The sequence below is a fragment of the Rattus norvegicus genome, chromosome 7 (assembly GCF_021556685.1).
Source record: "Rattus norvegicus strain SHRSP/BbbUtx chromosome 7, alternate assembly SHRSP_T2T, whole genome shotgun sequence".
NCBI lineage: Eukaryota > Metazoa > Chordata > Mammalia > Rodentia > Muridae > Rattus > Rattus norvegicus.
The window spans coordinates 121,997,478-122,016,907 of record NC_141540.1 but is presented as its reverse complement, the minus strand read 5'-3'; the positions used below and the strand labels follow the sequence as shown (position 1 = coordinate 122,016,907).

General features: G+C 42.2%; 1 protein-coding gene across 27 annotated transcripts in view; it reads right to left on the bottom strand.

Annotated features, from left to right (window-relative positions):
* Positions 1-19,430, bottom strand: part of Tnrc6b (trinucleotide repeat containing adaptor 6B) — a 217,497-nt gene that overhangs the window by 26,856 nt on the left and 171,211 nt on the right. For 17 of the 27 annotated variants that reach the window (XM_087555680.1, XM_087555679.1, XM_087555687.1 and 14 more), the window contains 5 exon segments: positions 14,386-14,511; positions 7,177-7,308; positions 6,815-6,913; positions 6,466-6,682; positions 923-1,060 (listed from right to left, as the gene is read on the bottom strand). In XM_087555680.1, the coding sequence (XP_087411806.1) occupies positions 923-1,060; positions 6,466-6,682; positions 6,815-6,913; positions 7,177-7,308; positions 14,386-14,511 (712 nt within the window). 27 annotated transcript variants of the gene reach the window in all.

Here is a 19,430-nt window from a genome sequence, read left to right as displayed (position 1 = left end):
TTCTCTTCTCTTAAGACACTTAAATAGGGTTTTAATCTTACAGGTGTACCAATTTTATAACTATTATCTCAATCCCATGGTAAGTGGGACATTATGTTATGCGTAATTAGAACCCTTTAAATGCCTTGAAATATGAATTGTAAGCCAAACCCTCCTCTGGTAGGTAATCATAAAACTTAGGGAAAATGTTAAGAGACTCATTACCAAAAGCTAAAAGATTTGTGCTTAAAAAAAAAAAAAAAACACAGAAGGGAGGGCTAGAGAGAGGGCCCAGTAGTTAAAGAGCACTGGTTGCTCTTCCATAGGACATAGGTTTATCCCCAGCACCCACATGGTACTTAACTGCAGTTCCTAGCAATCCAATACCCTGTCTTGGCCTCCGAGGGTATTACATGCATGTGGTGCACAGACATATAGACAAACAGAACATGAATACACATAAGAGTTAAAAACATCGTAAAAGGCATGGTGGTATACATTGTTAATCTTAGGACAGAAGAGATGAAGGCAACAGAACTTTCTGAGTTCAAGGCAGCATGGGCTACAAGACACTGCAATTATTCTTTTTCTAAATAACTAAATAACTGTTTTGGGGAGACAGGGTCTCTATATGCTGGTCTGGAATTTGCTTGACTTGAACTCACAGAGATCCACCTGCCTCGCCTCCTGAGTAGTGGATTATACACTAAGCCTGTCTGAGATACTGCTTTAAAAGTGTGGTGGACATGCCTTTAATGTCTGCACTGTGGAGGCCGAGGTAGCAAATCTCTGGGAGTTCCAGGCCAGCCTAGAATACAGAGAAAGACCCAGTCTCAAAAAGGAAACACAAACACCCACACAAAAGCCAACTTAACATGCAGGATACTTGGTCCCTGAGTAGGGATCAGAAGATTCTGCTACTAACGTGAGGCTGCTCTCTCACCGTTTTTGTGCATGGTAGCTTCTTGTGTGGCCACAGATGGCAGCCCTTCCATCATGGAGGTCCACTGTTTGAAGCGAGACTCAGTTCCAGCCTCCTTGCCACCAACCATACCATAGTCCATTCCACCAGAGCTAAAGCCTGCAAAGAGATCACAACATGTCTATAGTTATATCAGAAACTAAATAGCCCAGGAAGAGCCCAAGAATGCCTTTTGACATGGTCTCTCTACAGAAACAGCCACTTGATCCAAAACTCTAATTTTGAGTCCTTCTGGATTAAAAACTGTTGTCTCCTTTTCATGGACATCTTTAAATGAATCATCTAACTGTACATCTCAGTGCTTACCTGCACCTACATTTTTCTGAGCAAACATTTGTGCCCGACAGTTGGGGGCATTAACTTCTCTCCGACCACATCTGATACCAACATGGGAGAGGAAGTTGTTGCATTGAGGATTCCAGTGGAAGGAAAGGCTATGCAAAGGCACCTCACCATCTAGGGTTTAGGAACCAGTACAAGGTCTGACTCATGACACTCAGCTGTGCCTAGGGAATGGCAAGAAGCCCACTGATACTCTGTCTGGGGGTCGGGGGCAGCAGTTTTTTCCCCCCACAGGGAGGAATACCCTTCAAAGCTACAGGAAGCATTTTTTTTTTAAGATAAGATTCTGAATTCACAGTGCTGTGCGCCCCAAGAAGGGTCAGGCTCTCCCACTATGGAGTACCAGAGACTGAAGGCCACGTATAAGCTGTGAGACTTCCCAGCACAGCTGCACAGGGCCAGTAACCTGTTCCCCACTGGGTTACAGTGCAGTTTTCAATGAACTCTCGAAACAGGTAAATTGCAGATTAAAGCCAACCGACAAAATGGGTTTACACAGCCACAGGAGTTTAGAGAGGGGCTTCCATCACAGCCAGAAGATAAGAGCTGTGGGTGAGTAGGGCAGGGCAAACACAAGTCCCCACTCCACCTCAGTTAACAGGCTTTGGGGTTCCAGCCAGGCCAGAACCCAGCTGTTGGCACCTGCTCTCTCTCCTAGTGTAAAATGATATCTTAGACTAGATCTCCCTCAAGCTCTACTGATCCAAGTCACTGAGGATTTCATGTAGCTCCTGATCCTCCTGCTTCTGTCTCCCGAGTGCTGGGATGACAGGTGGGTGTCACTATAGCTGGCTTGTCATTCGAGACATTTTGAGAAAACATAATAAAAGAGGCTTACTTAGAAACAATGTGATGCATGGTGGCTCACAACCATCTGTAATGAGATCTGATGCCCTCTTCTGGTGTGTCTGAAGACAGCTACAGTGTACTCATATATATAATAAATAAATAAAATATTTAAAAAAAAAAAAAAAGAAACAATGTGATGGCTCATGCTTTTAGTCCTGGGATTTGGGAGACAGAGGCGGGCAGATCTCTGAGTTCAAGGACTGTCTGGTCTATATAAAGTCCTAGGACAAGCTACTTAGTGGGACCCTAAAAACCACCACCACCAAACCCAAAACAACAAAACCAGACACACAGTATGCAGGCATACTAAGAAACATCATCCTTATCACCCTTTCACCCAGAGGTATTCTGCATATAAATTAAAATGCTCAGCATTAAAAAAAATGAAGTATTTGTGCTATTCTTTTCTGTTTATTCTCTGTGGTCCTGGCTGTCCTGGAGCTCACTAGATAGACCAGGATGGTATTAAAGGCACGCGTCCCCACGCTCAGCATTTTTTGTGATCTTTATAATTATTATTTTTACAAAAACTCAAGCCCTGTATTATATTTAAAAGATATTTTCAGTAAAATCTTATTGTTGCAGGCTTAGTACTTACTCAGAACAGGCAGGCATGCAGTTCTACGTGAAGTAGCCAGGCTTGCCATAAAACACATTTATTATTTAGGAAACAGAAACAGATCATGTGTGGAGCAGACCTTTAATCTCAGCAGAGCATCTCTTGTGAGTCTGAGGCCAGCCTGGTCTACATAGTGAGTTTAATGAGATCCTGCCCCTGCCCTCGCCTTGCTCTCCGAAAATGAACAGAAATAGAATCCAAATCACAAAATTTCAGTAAATGAAAATGTGTTTTTATTTGGTGAACTCTGATCTTTAGGAATCAGCAAAATAACCACAAATCACACCGTTCTCTATAAGACACTGTGCTAACACTTTTGTGTTTAAGCTCGAAGCCATGGCTCAGTAGGGAGGAGCGCTGGCTGCTCTTACAGAGAACCTGGGCTTAATTCCTAGCACCTATATGGTTGCTCACAACCATCTGTAACTCCAATTCTAGGGTTCCAATATTTCTTTTGGTCTCCAGAGGTATTGAGAACATATGGTATGATGTACAGATATGCATTCAGGCAAAACACCCATAAACACAAAATAATGGAAAAACTATATTTAAGAAAAGGTATATGTTGTTAAAAATGAACAGGGCCATCACTAACACATACCACTTCTTAGCAGACAGCACATATTGAAGATGTTATGATGACTGTCACTGGGATAAGCCTGGATTCATTCATTCATTCATTTTTGGAGACAGGGTCTCATGTATTCCAGGCTGACTTCAAATTCCTGATCCTTCTGGGTTTATTTCCTGGGCTTTATATGCTAAAACCACAGGCTTATTTTGCCTACTGTGAGTTGTCTGATACTCTCGTTTTCCTTTCCCTTTCTTTTCCTTTTTGATATAGGGTCTATCTATATAGCTTTGCTTGGCTTGGAAGTTGACATATAGACCAGGATAGCCTTCAACTGGCTGTGGTCCCTCTGTCTCTTCTCTTGGATGCTGTGAATATAGAGTGCCTGACTTTCTGCCTCTTACTGAGGATGACCCCAGAACCTTGAGTAGGCAAATCTTCTACCACTAAGCTACATCCCAGCCATGTGTGATACATTCTTTATTCACACACGTAAAAGTATCAGGGTCACCAAGCTAAACTCTGCTGGCCATGAAGTCAGTTTCTTCCTAAGTAGTGACATGCATTTGGAGTGAGTATGGCCAAGCAGTGAGAACATGCACTGAAAGATGAGGAAGCTGCCTTTGACTCTCCCTTGTACTTTCTGACGAGGGAGGTTAAGGTAAGCTGGGTAGTGGCAGCATCCACTTTTAATCCCAGCACTCAGGAAACAGAGGCAGGCAGATGTTTAGGAATTTGAGGCCGGCTGGTCTACCAATAACTAAAAAACAAAACAAAACAGACAGGGGAGGCAAAAGGACAAGATGTTCTATTTTGTGTTCGCATGTTGTCTCAAAGGTCTAAAGTCAGAACCTCCACATCCACAGTAACCAGCTTCTGCCAGCAAGCTTCAGCCTTTACAGAATCAAGAGTGGACCTTTCCAAGTTCTTACGGGAGGCTCCCCTACTGGCCATACTGGCCTTCCACAGCCCAGAGGAGATGGCAGTATAGGCAAGTGCAGCAAAGGGCCGTCCTATGTCAGAAGGAAGAAAGGTATTTCCCCAGGACTGAGGACAGAAGCCAGGCTTTATGCATTTGCTCCGCTGCAGAATAGCCCAGAGAGGCTATTGTGAGTTTAAGTCACTTCTCAGGTCACCTGCAGCTGGCGGAAGCTAGGACTCCCAGGATCAAAGACACCCTCATCTTTACTACCTCCTAGCTTTAGCTGGATTCCTAGTCAGTCAGACCAATAAAGGACTGGGCCAGGGACACAAATCTCATGTTTCCTCACTCTTTTTTGTGTAGATTGGTATCTTCTTTACCAAAATAAATTCTGAGGTCATTAAAGACACAAACAAACAAACCAACCTAGTATCTTGCCATTCAGATCAGGTTGGCATTGAATTTGTAATACTCTTGCCTCAGTTTCCCTCAGTTTCCCAGGAATATGCCACTGAACAACTATGTCCATCCATCCATCCATCCATCCATCCATCCATCCATCCATCCATCCATCTCTTGATTGACCGACTGACCGACCGACAGACTGAACTCACAGATATCTACCTCAGTCTCCTGAGTGCTGGAATTAAAGCTTGTGTCACCATTGCCAGGCTATTTTTTATTTTTTTTTTAAAGTATTGTTGTCTCACTGACTGAACTTTGCTTATAGTGTGTTGCTCACTTCTTTTTTTTTTTTTTTTTGTTCTTTTTTTCGGAGCTGGGGACTGAACCCAGGGCCTTGCGCTTCCTAGGCAAGCACTCTACCACTGAGCTAAATCCCCAACCCCGTGTTGCTCACTTCTAAAGAGAAAATTTATTGGACCAAAAAAAAAAAAAAAAAAAAATGTCAAAAATTGCCTTACTCCCCAGCTCCAAAAAAAGAAAAAAGAAAAAGAAAAAAAAATTGCCTTACATGTACTCCACCTACCTTTAAAAAGACTTGGCCTAAAAATTTTAGTTCACATTGAGAAGGCAGCTTTATTAGTGAAGTGAGACACTTATTTTCATAGGTACAACCTCAGCCATGTGCAGCATTCGGAGGAAACTTCATTTGGTTTGTATATGTACATGCCATGTATGATTACCTGCATGTTCCCATGTGCACATGTGGGGGTCAGAGGTCATCAACCTCTGGTATTATTTCTTAGGGGATACCAACCTTGTTTCTTTTTTTGTTTGTTTGTTTTAAGGACAGGGTCTCTCACTGGCTTGCGGCTCACAGACTATGCTACACTAGGTGACCAGTGAGGGCCAAGGACTGTATTTACTTCTCTAGGATTACAGGCATGTACCATGTACCATTATCTACTATAAAAATAGAGGTGAGGAGGGGATGGAGAGATGGTTTAACACTTATACCTCTGACTATCTTCCAGAGGACCACAGTTTGATTTCCAGCACCCACATGGTGGCTAATAACCATTTGTAACTCCAGTTCTAAGGATCTAAACCCTCTTCTAGACCTTGAGGGCACTGTACAGACATATACCCTGGTAAAACATATGAAATAAAAAAACAATTTTTGGGGCTGGGGATTTAGCTCAGTGGTAGAGCGCTTACCTAGGAAGCGCAAGGCCCTGGGTTCGGTCCCCAGCTCCGGAAAAAAAAAAAAAAAAAAAAAAAAAAAAGAACCAAAAAAAACAACAATTTTTTTAAATTATAATTTTTCAAGACAGTATTTCTCTGTGTAGCCCTGGCTGACCTGGAACTCAACTCTGCAGACCAGGCTTGGCCTCAAACCCACAGAAATTCACTTGCCTCTGCCTCCAAAGTGCTGGATTAGAGGTGTGCGCTACCACTGCTAGCCTCAGAAATTGTTTTAAAAAAGAAAATAACATTAAAAAGAAAAAAAGGGCTGGAGAGATGGCTGGGTGGTTAAGAGCGCTGGCTGCTCTTCTAGAGATCCTGAGTTCAATTCCCAGCAACCACATGGTGGCTCACAACCACCTGTAATGGGATCCAATGCCCTCTTCTGGTGTGTCCGAAGACATGTTGTGTACTCACATATATAAAATAAATAAATCGTAAAAAAAAAAAAAAAAAAGGAAAGAAAAAAGAAAAAGAGGGTAATGCAAAAAATCAAACACTACTATAGGATTGAACAAGCAGACTTTAAGTACTTTCCACCACACAGAACATACCAGAACCATATCCAGGGATTGGTCCTTTGGTCGGAAGGTCTGGGAGCCCCACATTCAGCGTGTTGGGTACCATGTTGTCCAAATGTGGCTTAGGCCCAACAGGATGAGAAGGTGAATGCTTCATGCTAGGTTGCCTCTGCTGCTGCTGCTGCTGCTGCTGCTGCTGCTGCTGCTGCTGCTGCTGCTGCTGCTGGAGAGCACTCACCATTCTTGCCAGCTGAGGGTGCAGCGTCCATTAGAAAGGACCCAAGAGAAATGGACAGATGATGAGCCAGTATCCCAGATTAGCTGTTAGGCCAAGAGGTGTTTCTCACCCAGGGCACTAGGGGAACCGTCTCCACCCACACACCTGCTGCTCTTGCTGCTGGCGCACTGCTTGAGAGATCTTTCTCTGGTTCTGTAGCAACTGCTGCTGCTGCTGCTGCTGCTGCAGAAGAAGCTGACAAGCCTGTAAACAATGACACACACTTCCTCAGACTGACACGGAGAGACCATGCTCTAGAGCAGGTCAGTGTGGCAGAGCATTCACAGCCAAGTTCTTGGTCTTTAGTTAGGGTTACCTTCAAACAAACCGACATGTCAACTTTTAACCATAGTTAATCATCTGTAAAGAAGTTTGAACATTAAGTGACAAAAAGAAGGAAATTAATGCAAAGGAAAAAAGAGAAGCAAATAACCTTTCCAGCAATAGAAAGAAAACATGCCACTTACCAACTGAAACTGGGGAATCTGTGGAAGCTGGCTCAGCATGGCAATTTGTTGAGGAGATAACTGGGGCCCCACATTAAAGAGACCTGGATTCAGGCCACTGTTGGGGAACTGCTTGAGCATTGAGGCAGAAACCTAGGCAGAAGACAGAGGAAAAACCTTAGAACTTGTTAAAATCCCCCCAAACCCAATGAAAAAAGACTTGATGGCTCTAAAGCAAGCACTGCCATTTTCTTGAAAACTGTCTGCAAGTACTACTCCAGAGTACTGGCCATCTGGCTCTGGGCTATGAGGCTATTAAGAACCTTTTGATTCTAAGACTTTCTAGTTTCCTGCAATAAAAATGATGAGATTTTAGATCAGGAAAAAAATCCTTAAGAAAAAAAAATGACAATATTGGCTTCTGTCTAGTGGAGAGATCAGTATTAGAAACATGCCACACAACAAGACATGCGAACCTGCTTAGAGCTATAGATATATACTAGAAAACACTTATTGTATAATGTGTATGCATATATGTCTGTATGGCTTTGCTTGGTTTTTGGAGGGGGAGGCAGGGTCTTACTATGTAGCCTTGGGTAGCCTCAAACTCACAGAGCTCCTCCTGACTCTGCCTCCTGAGTACTGGGACTAAAGGCCAGGTAGTTGTGGTGGGACTTTTATCCTTGTGGTGGCAGCAGTTGGGCCACAGAGAACAACCCTAACCCTCTCCACACAGCACATCATGAGTTAAGAGCTTACTTAGTGCTAATGAGGTGAGGCAATACTGCCTGTGTCTTGTCACTAGTCCTTGGGAAGCAGACTTATCTCTTGAGCTCTGGAATTCTGGGCCATTCTGGCAATATATAGAGTCCCCCACTTAAACAAATAAATAAAATTGATTTACATTCCCAGGCACGTACCTTAGTCTCTCTCATTTCTAACCTGTGTGACTCAGAACAAGTACCTTATTTATTAACCTCTTAAGATTTTATTTTCCTATTCCCCAAACAGGAATAAGAGAAAGTAACTAACCAACTAAACAGCCAGTAGAAAGCTACATGTGCTGTTTGAGACATTTGAATTAACCTATACCTACACTTGGAAATGCATTTCATCAGTATTTGTTCTTATGTCACATAAGATATGTCACAGGATAGAAGACCAGAATTCCCTGGTCCCTCATCTTCAGACTAACGCAACTGATTCTGCAACTTCTACCTGCTTCCCAACACAGAGACAAGAACAGAAAGTCATTTTCCAGTTAAGTCTAACACCAAGTGAGTGTGGTCACCCCTAAGCACTTTGTCTAGGCCCGACTTTCTCTAACGAAGCCTCGGGTCTGTTTGTCTAGTGATCACATTCTAACTATTCGACCACAAGCTTAGTACCAATTAGAACCAGCTGCTTTACGTTTGCACCGAGGAGGAATCAGTGACAGGCAAGCACTCTATCACTGAGACTCAATTGTGCTCAATTGCCCCATAGGGCAATACTGAACCCATGCAAACGGGTCTCTTACATTTACCTTTATGTAGAGGGCACAAAGAGCTACTCCATAAATGCTTATTAAACGGACAAACCACCATTACTATTCTAAATGAAGAGTCATTCACCACATAATTCTCTAACCTTCCATCTGCTTACTGCTGCCCTGTGCTGCCCAGGGGGCCGTGGGTGGAAATGCAGAACCAACTAACTAGTTAGAGCTGAGAATCATCTAGGAGGATGAGACTAGAACGTCTGACTACCCCAAAAGGAGCCCATTAATAACTAAGCCGAACAAATGTCTTTTTTAAATAAAAATGTATTTATTTCTATTTCATGTGCACTGGTGTTATGCCTGTGTGCTTCTCTGTGTGAGAGTGTCCATGCTCTGGAACTTGAGTTTCAGACAGTTGTAAGCTGCCATGTGGTTGCTGGGAATTGACCTCTGGTCCTCTGGAAGAGCAGCCAGCACTCCCAACCTCTGAGTCATCTCTCCAATCCCACAATTGTCTTAATGTTTAACTTTCTTTTCATAAATTCATGCTCTGCTGCAAGATTTGTTATAAGTCAGTTAGCTTTTCTGTCATCTTCCCATCCCGCCTTACTGCTAAGGATGAAACAGCCTTACAGATGTCAGGCAAGCACTCTATCCCTGAGCTGCACAACTCCCCACCCCCTCCCATTTTTTTGAGGCAGGGTCTCACTGTATAGCCCTGGATGATATGGAATAAGATATGTAGATCAGGTTAGCCCTCCTCCCTTTTTTAAAATAAAGAAGGCTTTTTGGGCTGGGCCTAGTCTTGTAGAGCATACTGTTTCTTCTAACCCACGGGAGTCTATGTTTATGTGTGTGTGTGCACATCTGAGCGTGTGAATGTCTATCAAGTGCATGCAGGAGCCCAGAAGGTTAAAAGAGGATGGCAGATCCCATGGAACTAGAGTAAAGGCAACTATATCTACCACAGGGTGCAGTGCTACTGAACGACCTTCCAGCCCTCCCTACACTCTACTTAAGACAAAAGAAGAAGCACTACTTAGCCACCAGTTGGCTCTACACAACTAGTGTACGCGAAGAACTAAGTCACACACAAAAATGAACTCGAAAGGCTCTTTTATCATCGACTTACTTTTCCTCTTCCAAATCTCTGTTCTAATCAGTATCTCTGTCTCTCTTTAACTTCACATCCCGTTCTACAGCTCAATTTGTTGCTTTTCATGGAGTATTCCGATCTTACTTTCTTTAGCACCTTGGTTAAAGTCGAACTGGTCAGTTCCCTATCAGTTTTTGTTTGAGACAGGACTTTCCCCGCTGTCCTGTAACTTACTATGTAGACCTGACTGGAGAGCTGCTGTCTCTGCTGACTGCTGGGATTAAAGACATGTGCTAAAGACCACGCCTGGGGGTTCTACATTAATTTCAAGTCACCACTTCTGAACATCCTCAAGAGTGCATGACTGTCTTCTCTTTGACACTCTCTAGTCTTGAACTAGCTGATCAAGTCCAAACTTACTATATATTTGGCCCGTCATCGAATTTTTCCCATCTCAGTCACATCCAGTTACCCAATCAATTCTACTGTGGTGTTTGTTGCTCCCTCTTCATCTAGGAGATACTGACAATGCTGAGTGTCACCAATCAACTTAAAAAACTTGTTTGACCCTCTCTTTGAGCTTCTGAATTCACAGCACCATATGAGCAACCAAGACCATGGGATTTGGCTCCCATCCTAGTCTGACAGGTATATGAAATATACCTTCTACAATTTTCCTATATAGTTCATATATTCAACATATAGTATATAGTTTCTTCCTTTTTCCCCCTTGAGAGAGGGTTTTTCCATGTAGCCCTGGCTGTCCTGGAACTTGCTCTGTACACCAGGCTGGCTTAGAACTCAAAGATCCACCTGCCTCTTGAGTGCTGGGATTAAAGCACTGGCTTTGTGAATTCTTTAATATATACTATATAATTTCATTGCCTGAAATAAAGGCAAAATTAACAGCATATTTAAAGATGGTCGGATACAGAAAAGCACACCAACACCAGGCATTCTTAGTTATATCACACCACTGCAGCACATGCTCCTTAGGTTGACAGTTTTAGACTTTAATACTTAATACCCAGGAGGTCTTTCCAGTTACCCTGCCTCTTCAGGCTGCAGATACAGTGTCTCCTCACAAGAATTACAAAAGGGCCAGTGAGTAACACTGCTACGCTCCTGGTAAACTGGCTGCTCAAACCGAGGATGCAAAGTGATTAAAGTGCAGGCAGGTTAGCACACTCCTATGACGGAGAGTTAATCATTGCAGGCTTAAGGCCCTCAGTCTCCAGCAGGGCTGGAGAAAGTGAGGAGCTTGCTGCTATCACTATGGCTTTTAACAAAGCATTGCTGGTGCAAAATGACAGAAATTTAAAGGCAGGACAAAAATCACCAGAATCTTACTTTCTGAATACTCCAGTGACTGAAGGGAAAACAACCGTAGAAACAAAGGATTTAAAAACTAGTTCTTCCCTTTACTCTTTCTTTTTTTTTTTCATGGCTATATGGGGAAAAGAACCTAGGGTCTCAAACATCATGACTTTTCTATCACTGAATGGCATTCCCAGCCTTGTAATAAATGCTAAATGTTAACTTTTGGTGTTTATGTTAAAAAAAAAAACGTTTTCAAGCACTTTATTCTGGACAACTAGGTTTAGAAATAATTTAGGACCACAAATGGGTCCTACCACTAAGGAGGCTAAGGCGGGAGGATCAAAAGTTTAAGGCCAGGCTGCACTACACAGAAACAAAGAAACTATTATTGATGGAGGTTTTTGTATAAGACTTTCTCTGCAGATTACGTATAATAGAAAAAATTAGAAATAGTATAGTAGCCAATAAAAGGGGAAGAGGGTGTTAAGTAAATCAATGTAAACTGAAACAAGTTTCTGATAATGATTCTCATTTCCAGGTGTGGTGGTATATTCCTTTAATCCCAGCACTGGGGAGACAGAAGCAGGAGGATCTCTGTGATTTTTAAGGCTAGACTGGGTTATAATAAGACCCTATCTCAAAACAAAACAAAACCAAAAACAAAAGAATGGCTCACTTAATGTTATGTACCTAGCACAGCCTGGGTCCATCCCGAAACCAAAAGACAGGGCAGGGACTCAATATGAAGACTATCTGGCAACAGGGGAAAACACTAAGACACAATGCTAAGGACAGTTGACACAGACGAGCAGCGAGCCTGCACATGCACAGTCAATGGGTGCAAACACAATAGCTGCAAACCCTGCTGCTGTCCAGTGACTCAGGGCAGAGAGGCAGAGTCAAGCGGAGGAGAAAGGAACAACAAGGAGAGCTCTGGAGAGCAAGAAGACAAGAGTAGTGGGAAAGCACTCTAAGCTTCAGAACTTAGCCTGAGAAGGTATCTTGGCTAGGTGCTCTGAAGTAGAGAGTCAAGAAAGTAAAGATCGTGCTGAATGGCAGCCCCAGACAATAGTATGACTGGTGTTTTGGGGTCACTTGGTTGGAGAGACGTAAGGTATAAGTTGGGTGAGATCACCAAGAACCCTAAAAGGCAGTAAATACTACACTGTAGATGGGTGAGCAAGCCAGGAGAGAATCTGCAGCCAAGGGACAGCATGGTGTACTGTATGTTTTACAGCAGAGCTTCACAGATCTTTCTGTCATGCTGAAGCAGACACAAACTACGTGCAGCTAATCAAATTTAATGATGATGAAATAATAGTCAGATTTAAGTGTCCCCGCTAATAGCTACCAGAGTGTACAACATGGCTATAAAGAGGACCAGTGTGACTCAGACTACAGACACCAACACCCGAATGAAGAAGAATGGGACAGACAGGCAAGAAGGCCCTGAACTATCCATCACACACACAGACACACAGACAGACAGACAGACGGGGGGGGGGGGGAGACAGAGAAGGGGAGAGACAGAGAGAGGGAGAGAGGGGAGAGAGGTGCCCTTGGGTTTTTGTGAAGGAACTTATCAAGGTTTCCCAAAGGTAACTTCAGGTTTCGAAGGGAGAATTTACTGAACTGAACGTGGCTGTGATGCGGGAAGGAAATCATACTTTAGCTTGTGTGAACAGCTACAGAATAGAAAGAGATATTTTTGTTTTGTTTTTAAATTTAAACTTATTCAGCAGTTTGTGGAACTGAAAAAACATGTGGACAACAGGCACGATTTTGTAACTGTCAATATTAAAAGGTCACTGAAACAGATGAGGTCACCTAGTGGTGGCTGTAAGCTATGAGAGGGCTGAGGACTGAGCACTAGACAGTCTGATGATTAGTGCTGGGAGGTGGGAAAAAGGCAGAGAACCACTGTAAGGTGCTTGAGAGCCAAATGACCTAAGTGTTTCCGAGGAGGATGGGGAGTCATACAAAGATAGGAGGTGACCTTTCCAAGTGGGTTTGATCTCCACTGTCACTGCTTTGCTTGTGCCCTTGTGCTAGCCCTGCTCTCCAAAGCCCTGGTAATTCCACCATGTTATTGCCACAGTGTCATCTCTCAGACTTTTCTGCCATCCCTGAAAAACCTTGCTTAACATTCTAATACAGTAACCACCACACAAAAACAACCCTGTGAAGAGGGGGAGGGAGAACAAAACGGGACAGACAGGATAGAGATGGACATAGTGCTGGAGTTTGGTTCCCAGTACAAAGGTCATGGCGGTCTGTAGTTCGAGTCCAAGAGGATCTGATACCCTGGCATCCATGGGCATTGCATATGTGCACACATGCACACAAACTATCTGTGTATTTTGCAATATTAAATATAGTGTGTACATATTAAAAGAAAACTAGTATCTGTGGTTGAGCAGGCCCCAAATCCCAGGAACTGTCTTAACAGAGGGAGGGAAGGAGAGAGGGAGACCTTTAAAGTAGCAGCCCAGATCATAATTATGAACAAGCTGACAAAGTGGACCTACAGGACAAGATCCAAACTCCTGAACAATGCAAACATAGTTTTTGCCACATTCTGTTCCTAATTCCTTGTCTATTTTCTTCCTATCCCACTGATCAATACATGCATCTCTCCTAACCTGTTCACATTAATTCATTCAAACCAAATGCCTTTCCTCATGCCAAGTACCAGCAGTTACTGTACTGGTGCAAGGCTCCTGCAGTTTAGAAGGCTTTTTAATGTGGCCATGCATAGAAAATTTGAACTTATTCTTCAAGACCCAGTTTAAATGTACTGCTAGTGATGCCTGAACATTTAATCAGGTGAAACGTCACCTTAGTCCCTGAACTTTGTTGACCATCTATGACATTTATCCTACTAACTGCTGCCTTTGCTTCAGAGTGTCCTGTCATACTGGCCTCTTCATCAGCTCTAGGGCTCTCTTGAAGTAGGACGTCAGTCAGTATTTTAGTATATAGGTCCCCAGAGTTCTATAAAAAATGCAGAATCTCATAATTCTGTTTATCTTCAGGCAAATACTTGAGGGCAATCTATTTTTGAATACTGTCACCTTAATTTATGAAATGCTTTTAATAAGTCACAATAAAAAGCAATATATTAGACAATTAGTTGTTGCAAAGCATCTACTTTGTATTCCTGATGCAATTTAAAAAGGGAGTTGATATTCTATTACACCTTGCACTTGGCACCTGGATTTGTCAAATGTCCAACTGTAACCAATCCTTTCTTGTGCACCAACCAGGCAGTAACAATGGGCAGCTACCTGAATGGTCTTTTAAATCTGAAAGGTAGGAACACAAAATCTCTTACCTGGGGGGAGATAAACTGGGGAGGCACTTGCGCCCGGAGACCAGGAGAAGAACTCAGTGGCTGCACTGGAGTGTGCAGGCCTCTTGACTGTGCTGTGCTGTTTCCAAACAAACCATGACTGCCGCCCTGCAGAGAGAAGAACCCCAGTCAGGATTTCAAGAAGACGAATAGGCAGTAGTTCTCGTTTCTACTCCTAAGAATGAAGATCTCTGCTGTATGGAATGACAGCATTCATTTTAGAATTGGTGCTCTGTGTGTTGGGATGTTGGGGGACAGCTACTCAAACTGAGTTATGGGCAGATCATTTCCTACAGGAGGTCTGAAAAAGTCTAAAAACTGACGGGGTTCAATTTAACAAAATGTTAGAGGTAGGATTATAATCCTCGTGACTGAAGGAACTGACTGTGTGTGCAAGATTCCTAGATTTGCTTTTTTGAGACAGGATCTCATTCTGTGTCAGCTGAGGTGAGCCTCTTAAGTGTTGGGATTACAAGTGTGTGCAACCACATCCAGCTTAAGAAGCCTCTTTTTATAAGTCTTGGTTTATCAAATTTAATTCTGAGACCTTATGAGATCCCATCTTAAAAGGAAACTGGGTGAAAACACATGCCATCACCAAACTATCAGCATAAAGTATCATGGGTACTACTTTCTGTTGTTAGTTGGCTTAATCAATCACAGTCACCCAAAAGGACCTTCACAGCTGCACATCCTTCCCTGTCTTGAATCTGTTAGCTTTCTTGCTAAATGAGAAAACGTTCAACCTCACATCAAAATAGGAAGGAAAGGATACATTATATGTCATTCTAGGTTATGGAAATAACATTACTCACCTGTAACTTCTCATTAAAAAGTATAAATATTAGCCTAGTTATATATATAAAATAAAGCTTAATTCCATGATTCCCAATGTATCACTGAGCTCATCTCTAGTCTTCAAATGTGAACAGGGGAAAACCTGGCCCTGGGGCCACCCACCTTTCTGATTTGTTTCTAATTAAGGAAAGTTCATCAGTAAAGAACTTGTTACTGTTTCCTCTGTCTGAGCATTGCCCCCACTCCCAACAGTGTCTCACTCAGTAAATACCTCAGGTTGGCACTGGAGGCATACACCATCCATCACATCTGACTATGTGCTCTTGGCCTATTCAAGGTTTGAGTTAAAGAGCCCATCAAGGGTATTTTATCCCACACCTTCTCCTCATCTATGTACAAAGTGACCGAATTCCCCTTTGTGCTAACAAAACACCAGAAGGAACTCTGCCGATTTCCACTAAAACCACGATTCAGTCATTCTCTATTGTTTTTTCTATACCAGTTTAACCCTTCCTTTTGGCATTCCCAGAACTCCAAAAAGCTGTGGTCTACTGGATCACCTATCATTTGTACCCATCTATGACCCAACCACCACTCATTTGAAAACATCCCACTAAACATCTTCAGCAAAGACAGCAAACAATGCATTATGTAATCTGAGGTTATTATTCCCAGTTTAACACAGGGATAAGGTAATCTTAAAGAATTTACATAGCATCATTAAGTTCTAGAATACTGAAGATACTGTGATGGCTTTAATGATTCAAAATTAGATTAAGAGACTGCTAGAAGCAAATTAATGAACTTAAAAAGCACTAAAACTAAAGATGATTACAAACAGAAAGTAGAAATGGCAATTAAAATATGTATATATCATAAAAAGATCAAAGATCTACCACGGATTTTATTTTCCCAAGGGCTGTTTAACTTACGTCACTGCACCCAACTTCAAGTCATTTCATTTAGTTTTGGTTTTTCAAGACAGGGTTTCTCTGTGTAACCCTGGCTGTCCTGAAACTCACTCTGTAGAGCAGGTTGGCCTCAAACTGAGATCTGCCTATGTGAGCTACCACATCTAGCTAGAGTTACTTTAAATTTCAGCCTTTCCCTGATAAGATTCTCAGCCTTCTGCCAAATTCAAGGGTGTCTGAAGTCACCACATGGCACTCTGGTGTTTGTGAACATCAGCAGTGACAAGCAAGTTAACACAAGCAAGCTGGCAGCAGGCTATATGGATGCTTTACTGCCACCCGAGCATGGTGCTTCAGTCCATTTTCTTGGCTCAGGTTTGCTGAAGGCAGTAATAAGTGTCCTTCAAAAACATTAGATCTAGGGATTTCGAAGACAGTGACTCAAAGGCTGTACACATGCCAATATTGTTCAAGCTTTTCAGGTTTATGTGGAAGTTCTAAGATGACCTGTGTCTATGTCCTCCTAATTATTGGACATATATGGTCCAACCCCAGGGTTTAATTTAGAAAAGAATATATATAAAGTAAAATGGGAATTGATTGAAATGTTATATAATTTGGCAAAAAAGGTATTATTATTTATTATTAGAGATAGAATCTCACATTATAGTCAAGCAGGCTTCAAACTCCTACCTCCTGGTTCTTCTGCTTTTCAAACACTGGAATTAAAGGTGTGCTCCTGTCTGGCTTAAGCTTTATCTTTTAATTCTGAAGTAAGTTTAATGAGCTCTGTATGATAGCAGTTTGAAACAGTTAGAACCTATTGGGTAGGACATATGCACCAACTTGATACCAATGGACTTTGTAGTGATCTACCCATTACAAAGACAAAAGGAATTGTCTTTCCTTAAAGGCCAATGCCAACCTGTAGGCTGACCTTGAACTTGAGTTTACCTACAAACAGCATTAGGTGTTTATGCAAGCCTGGAACCACATTTGTATTTTATATTTTCTATACCTCAATATAAAATAAGCATTCTCAGGACATTTTTCTCTGTTCATGTAAGCAATACATTTCTACCCCATTTAGGAAACTACAAAAAAGTAAACAAACAAATTGCTGAAATTAAAGGAAGGGAAAAGAAAAACTACGTTATGATCCCCAATCCAGAGATAACTAATCTGAATGTATGGACACAGCATAATCTACGTTAATATGCATGTGAGAGGTTGTCTGCACCTTGACTATGGTCTAAGTGGTCCTGCTTTACCTGAGCCTTTAATTTTCATGTGAAAGTCACCACGTGAAACAATACATTGTATAATTCATGTTCTTGGACTCATCCTGAGGTGAAAGGCACAGTAGCAAGTGAGGAGTCACAGAATTACAGCTCGCCAAGCACTGTAAGAGTTGCTACTGTAACAGCATTGCTGGCCCCAGATTCCTGGTTTTCCTCACAAAACTACAACAGACCCCAGTGACCTTGCTGTGTCCCCTTGAAAGAGTGAGTATGCACCATCACTTGATTGGTCCTGTCAGTTCTGATGCTACTCTGTGGTCCTTGCTTGGAGGACTAATTTCAGCAACCACCGATGCTTGAGCAATAGTTATTCTTCAAAGCTTCACTATTAAAGATTTCCTTCTCTAAGAAAATACTGTGGTCTAATTTCTAAAGAAGACACTTAACTCCTCAGCCCCAAGAAGCTAGATTTTTAAAATACTGTAACCCCTAAACCTTTATTTATTCTTACTAGTTTTACTACTAATTTTTGGTTAGCAGATATACTAAATTAAAGAGACTCCTGAAATATTCCTTATTATATATGCTAATGGATTTAAAATATTTACTTTTAGTTTACATATATAAATATGTAACATATGTGCTTCATTTGTATGTCTGGTGACTACAGAAGCTAGAGAGGGTGTCTGATCCTTTGGAACAGGACTTATTGGAGGCTGCAAGCTGCTATGTAGGTGCTGGAATCAACCCCAGATCTCTCCAAGAACAGCTCTTAATTACTTGCTATGTCATCTCTCCAGCCAATTATATGATCCAATATTAAAAGTGGCAAACATATATAACTAGATTATATATGACAAGAGTCTCATTCATATTTTCCTAAGTCAGTTATAACTAAAAATGAAAAGATAAAAGAAACAGATTTAAAGTAAAATCCACGTTGAGAAACATGAAGAGAGATGGGTTCTATGGGCTGAAAGATGTAAAAACCTACACTTGATATCATTCTGTGCATTCAGTAATCAACGAGTTTCCCAAGACAGACAAATGATGCAATAAACTGAAGACCAGGGCCAAGGTGAGGCCACAGCCAAGCAATTACAAATCTGAGAGGCCTCCTTACTTGTCTAGCAGCGAAGTTTTGGGGGTTGAGCCCTGTGCCGATTGCTCCAAGGCTGACGTTGGGTAGTGTGGAACCAGAGGGAGACAGCTTGTAGCTGGGAGAAGGGGAGAAGGGAGAGCAGGGAGCCTCATCCCCAAGGCACCCATCTTGATTGGAGAAAGGCAAAGTCAGCTGAAAGGTAGTAGGAGTTAGCCAATCACAATGAGTGTTGGTTAGTGAAGCAACAGAATGCAAGAAGGGAAAGAGAGACACACTAGGAATAAACAAAGCAAGAGTGGATTAGCAATAACCCAGGAAGAAATTTGGATCTGGTAATAACCATCACACGTTGCCCAGCAGACACGATCTGTCAACTTCTTCCACAGAGACTGTCTCTTCTAAGTTAGTAACCCAGTCATCCACCGTACCAGGACAAGGGTTGTCAGACACTGTTAATGAGTCTAATACCCATTACTCTGGTGGTGTGGCTCCTGAAGCAGAAGCCAGGCAATCTTCCTATGAATATGGTGTCACCTAGACTGGCAGCAATGGTATTGGCCCAGATGTTCATGTTTTGGTTTTAAATGTCTTGTGGGGCCCAGGAGCACTATAAGATAGTATTCTGAATCAATAAATAGTTTCATTAGAAATGTTAAAAATCACTTGCTTCAGTCAGGAGTGAGAATTTGATTTGCCTAAACACAAGCCATTAGGGAAGCAGGAATGATGGAGAGCCTTTCCAGACCCAGACCCAAGCTCATAGAAGATGCAAATGTTTGCAGAGAGTCCAGATTTTGTCTGTAGTGGGCACACAGCAGGAACAAGAAGACTACAGAGTAAACTTATCTCTAAAGTTTCTTCTCCATGTTTTAAGTGCCCATGATCTCCCTGCAAAAACTTAGAGGTCCATCACAAAGACATTAAGGAGAGATGGCTCTCATTCCTGCCCTATCACCTGTTGACATCAGCTATTTT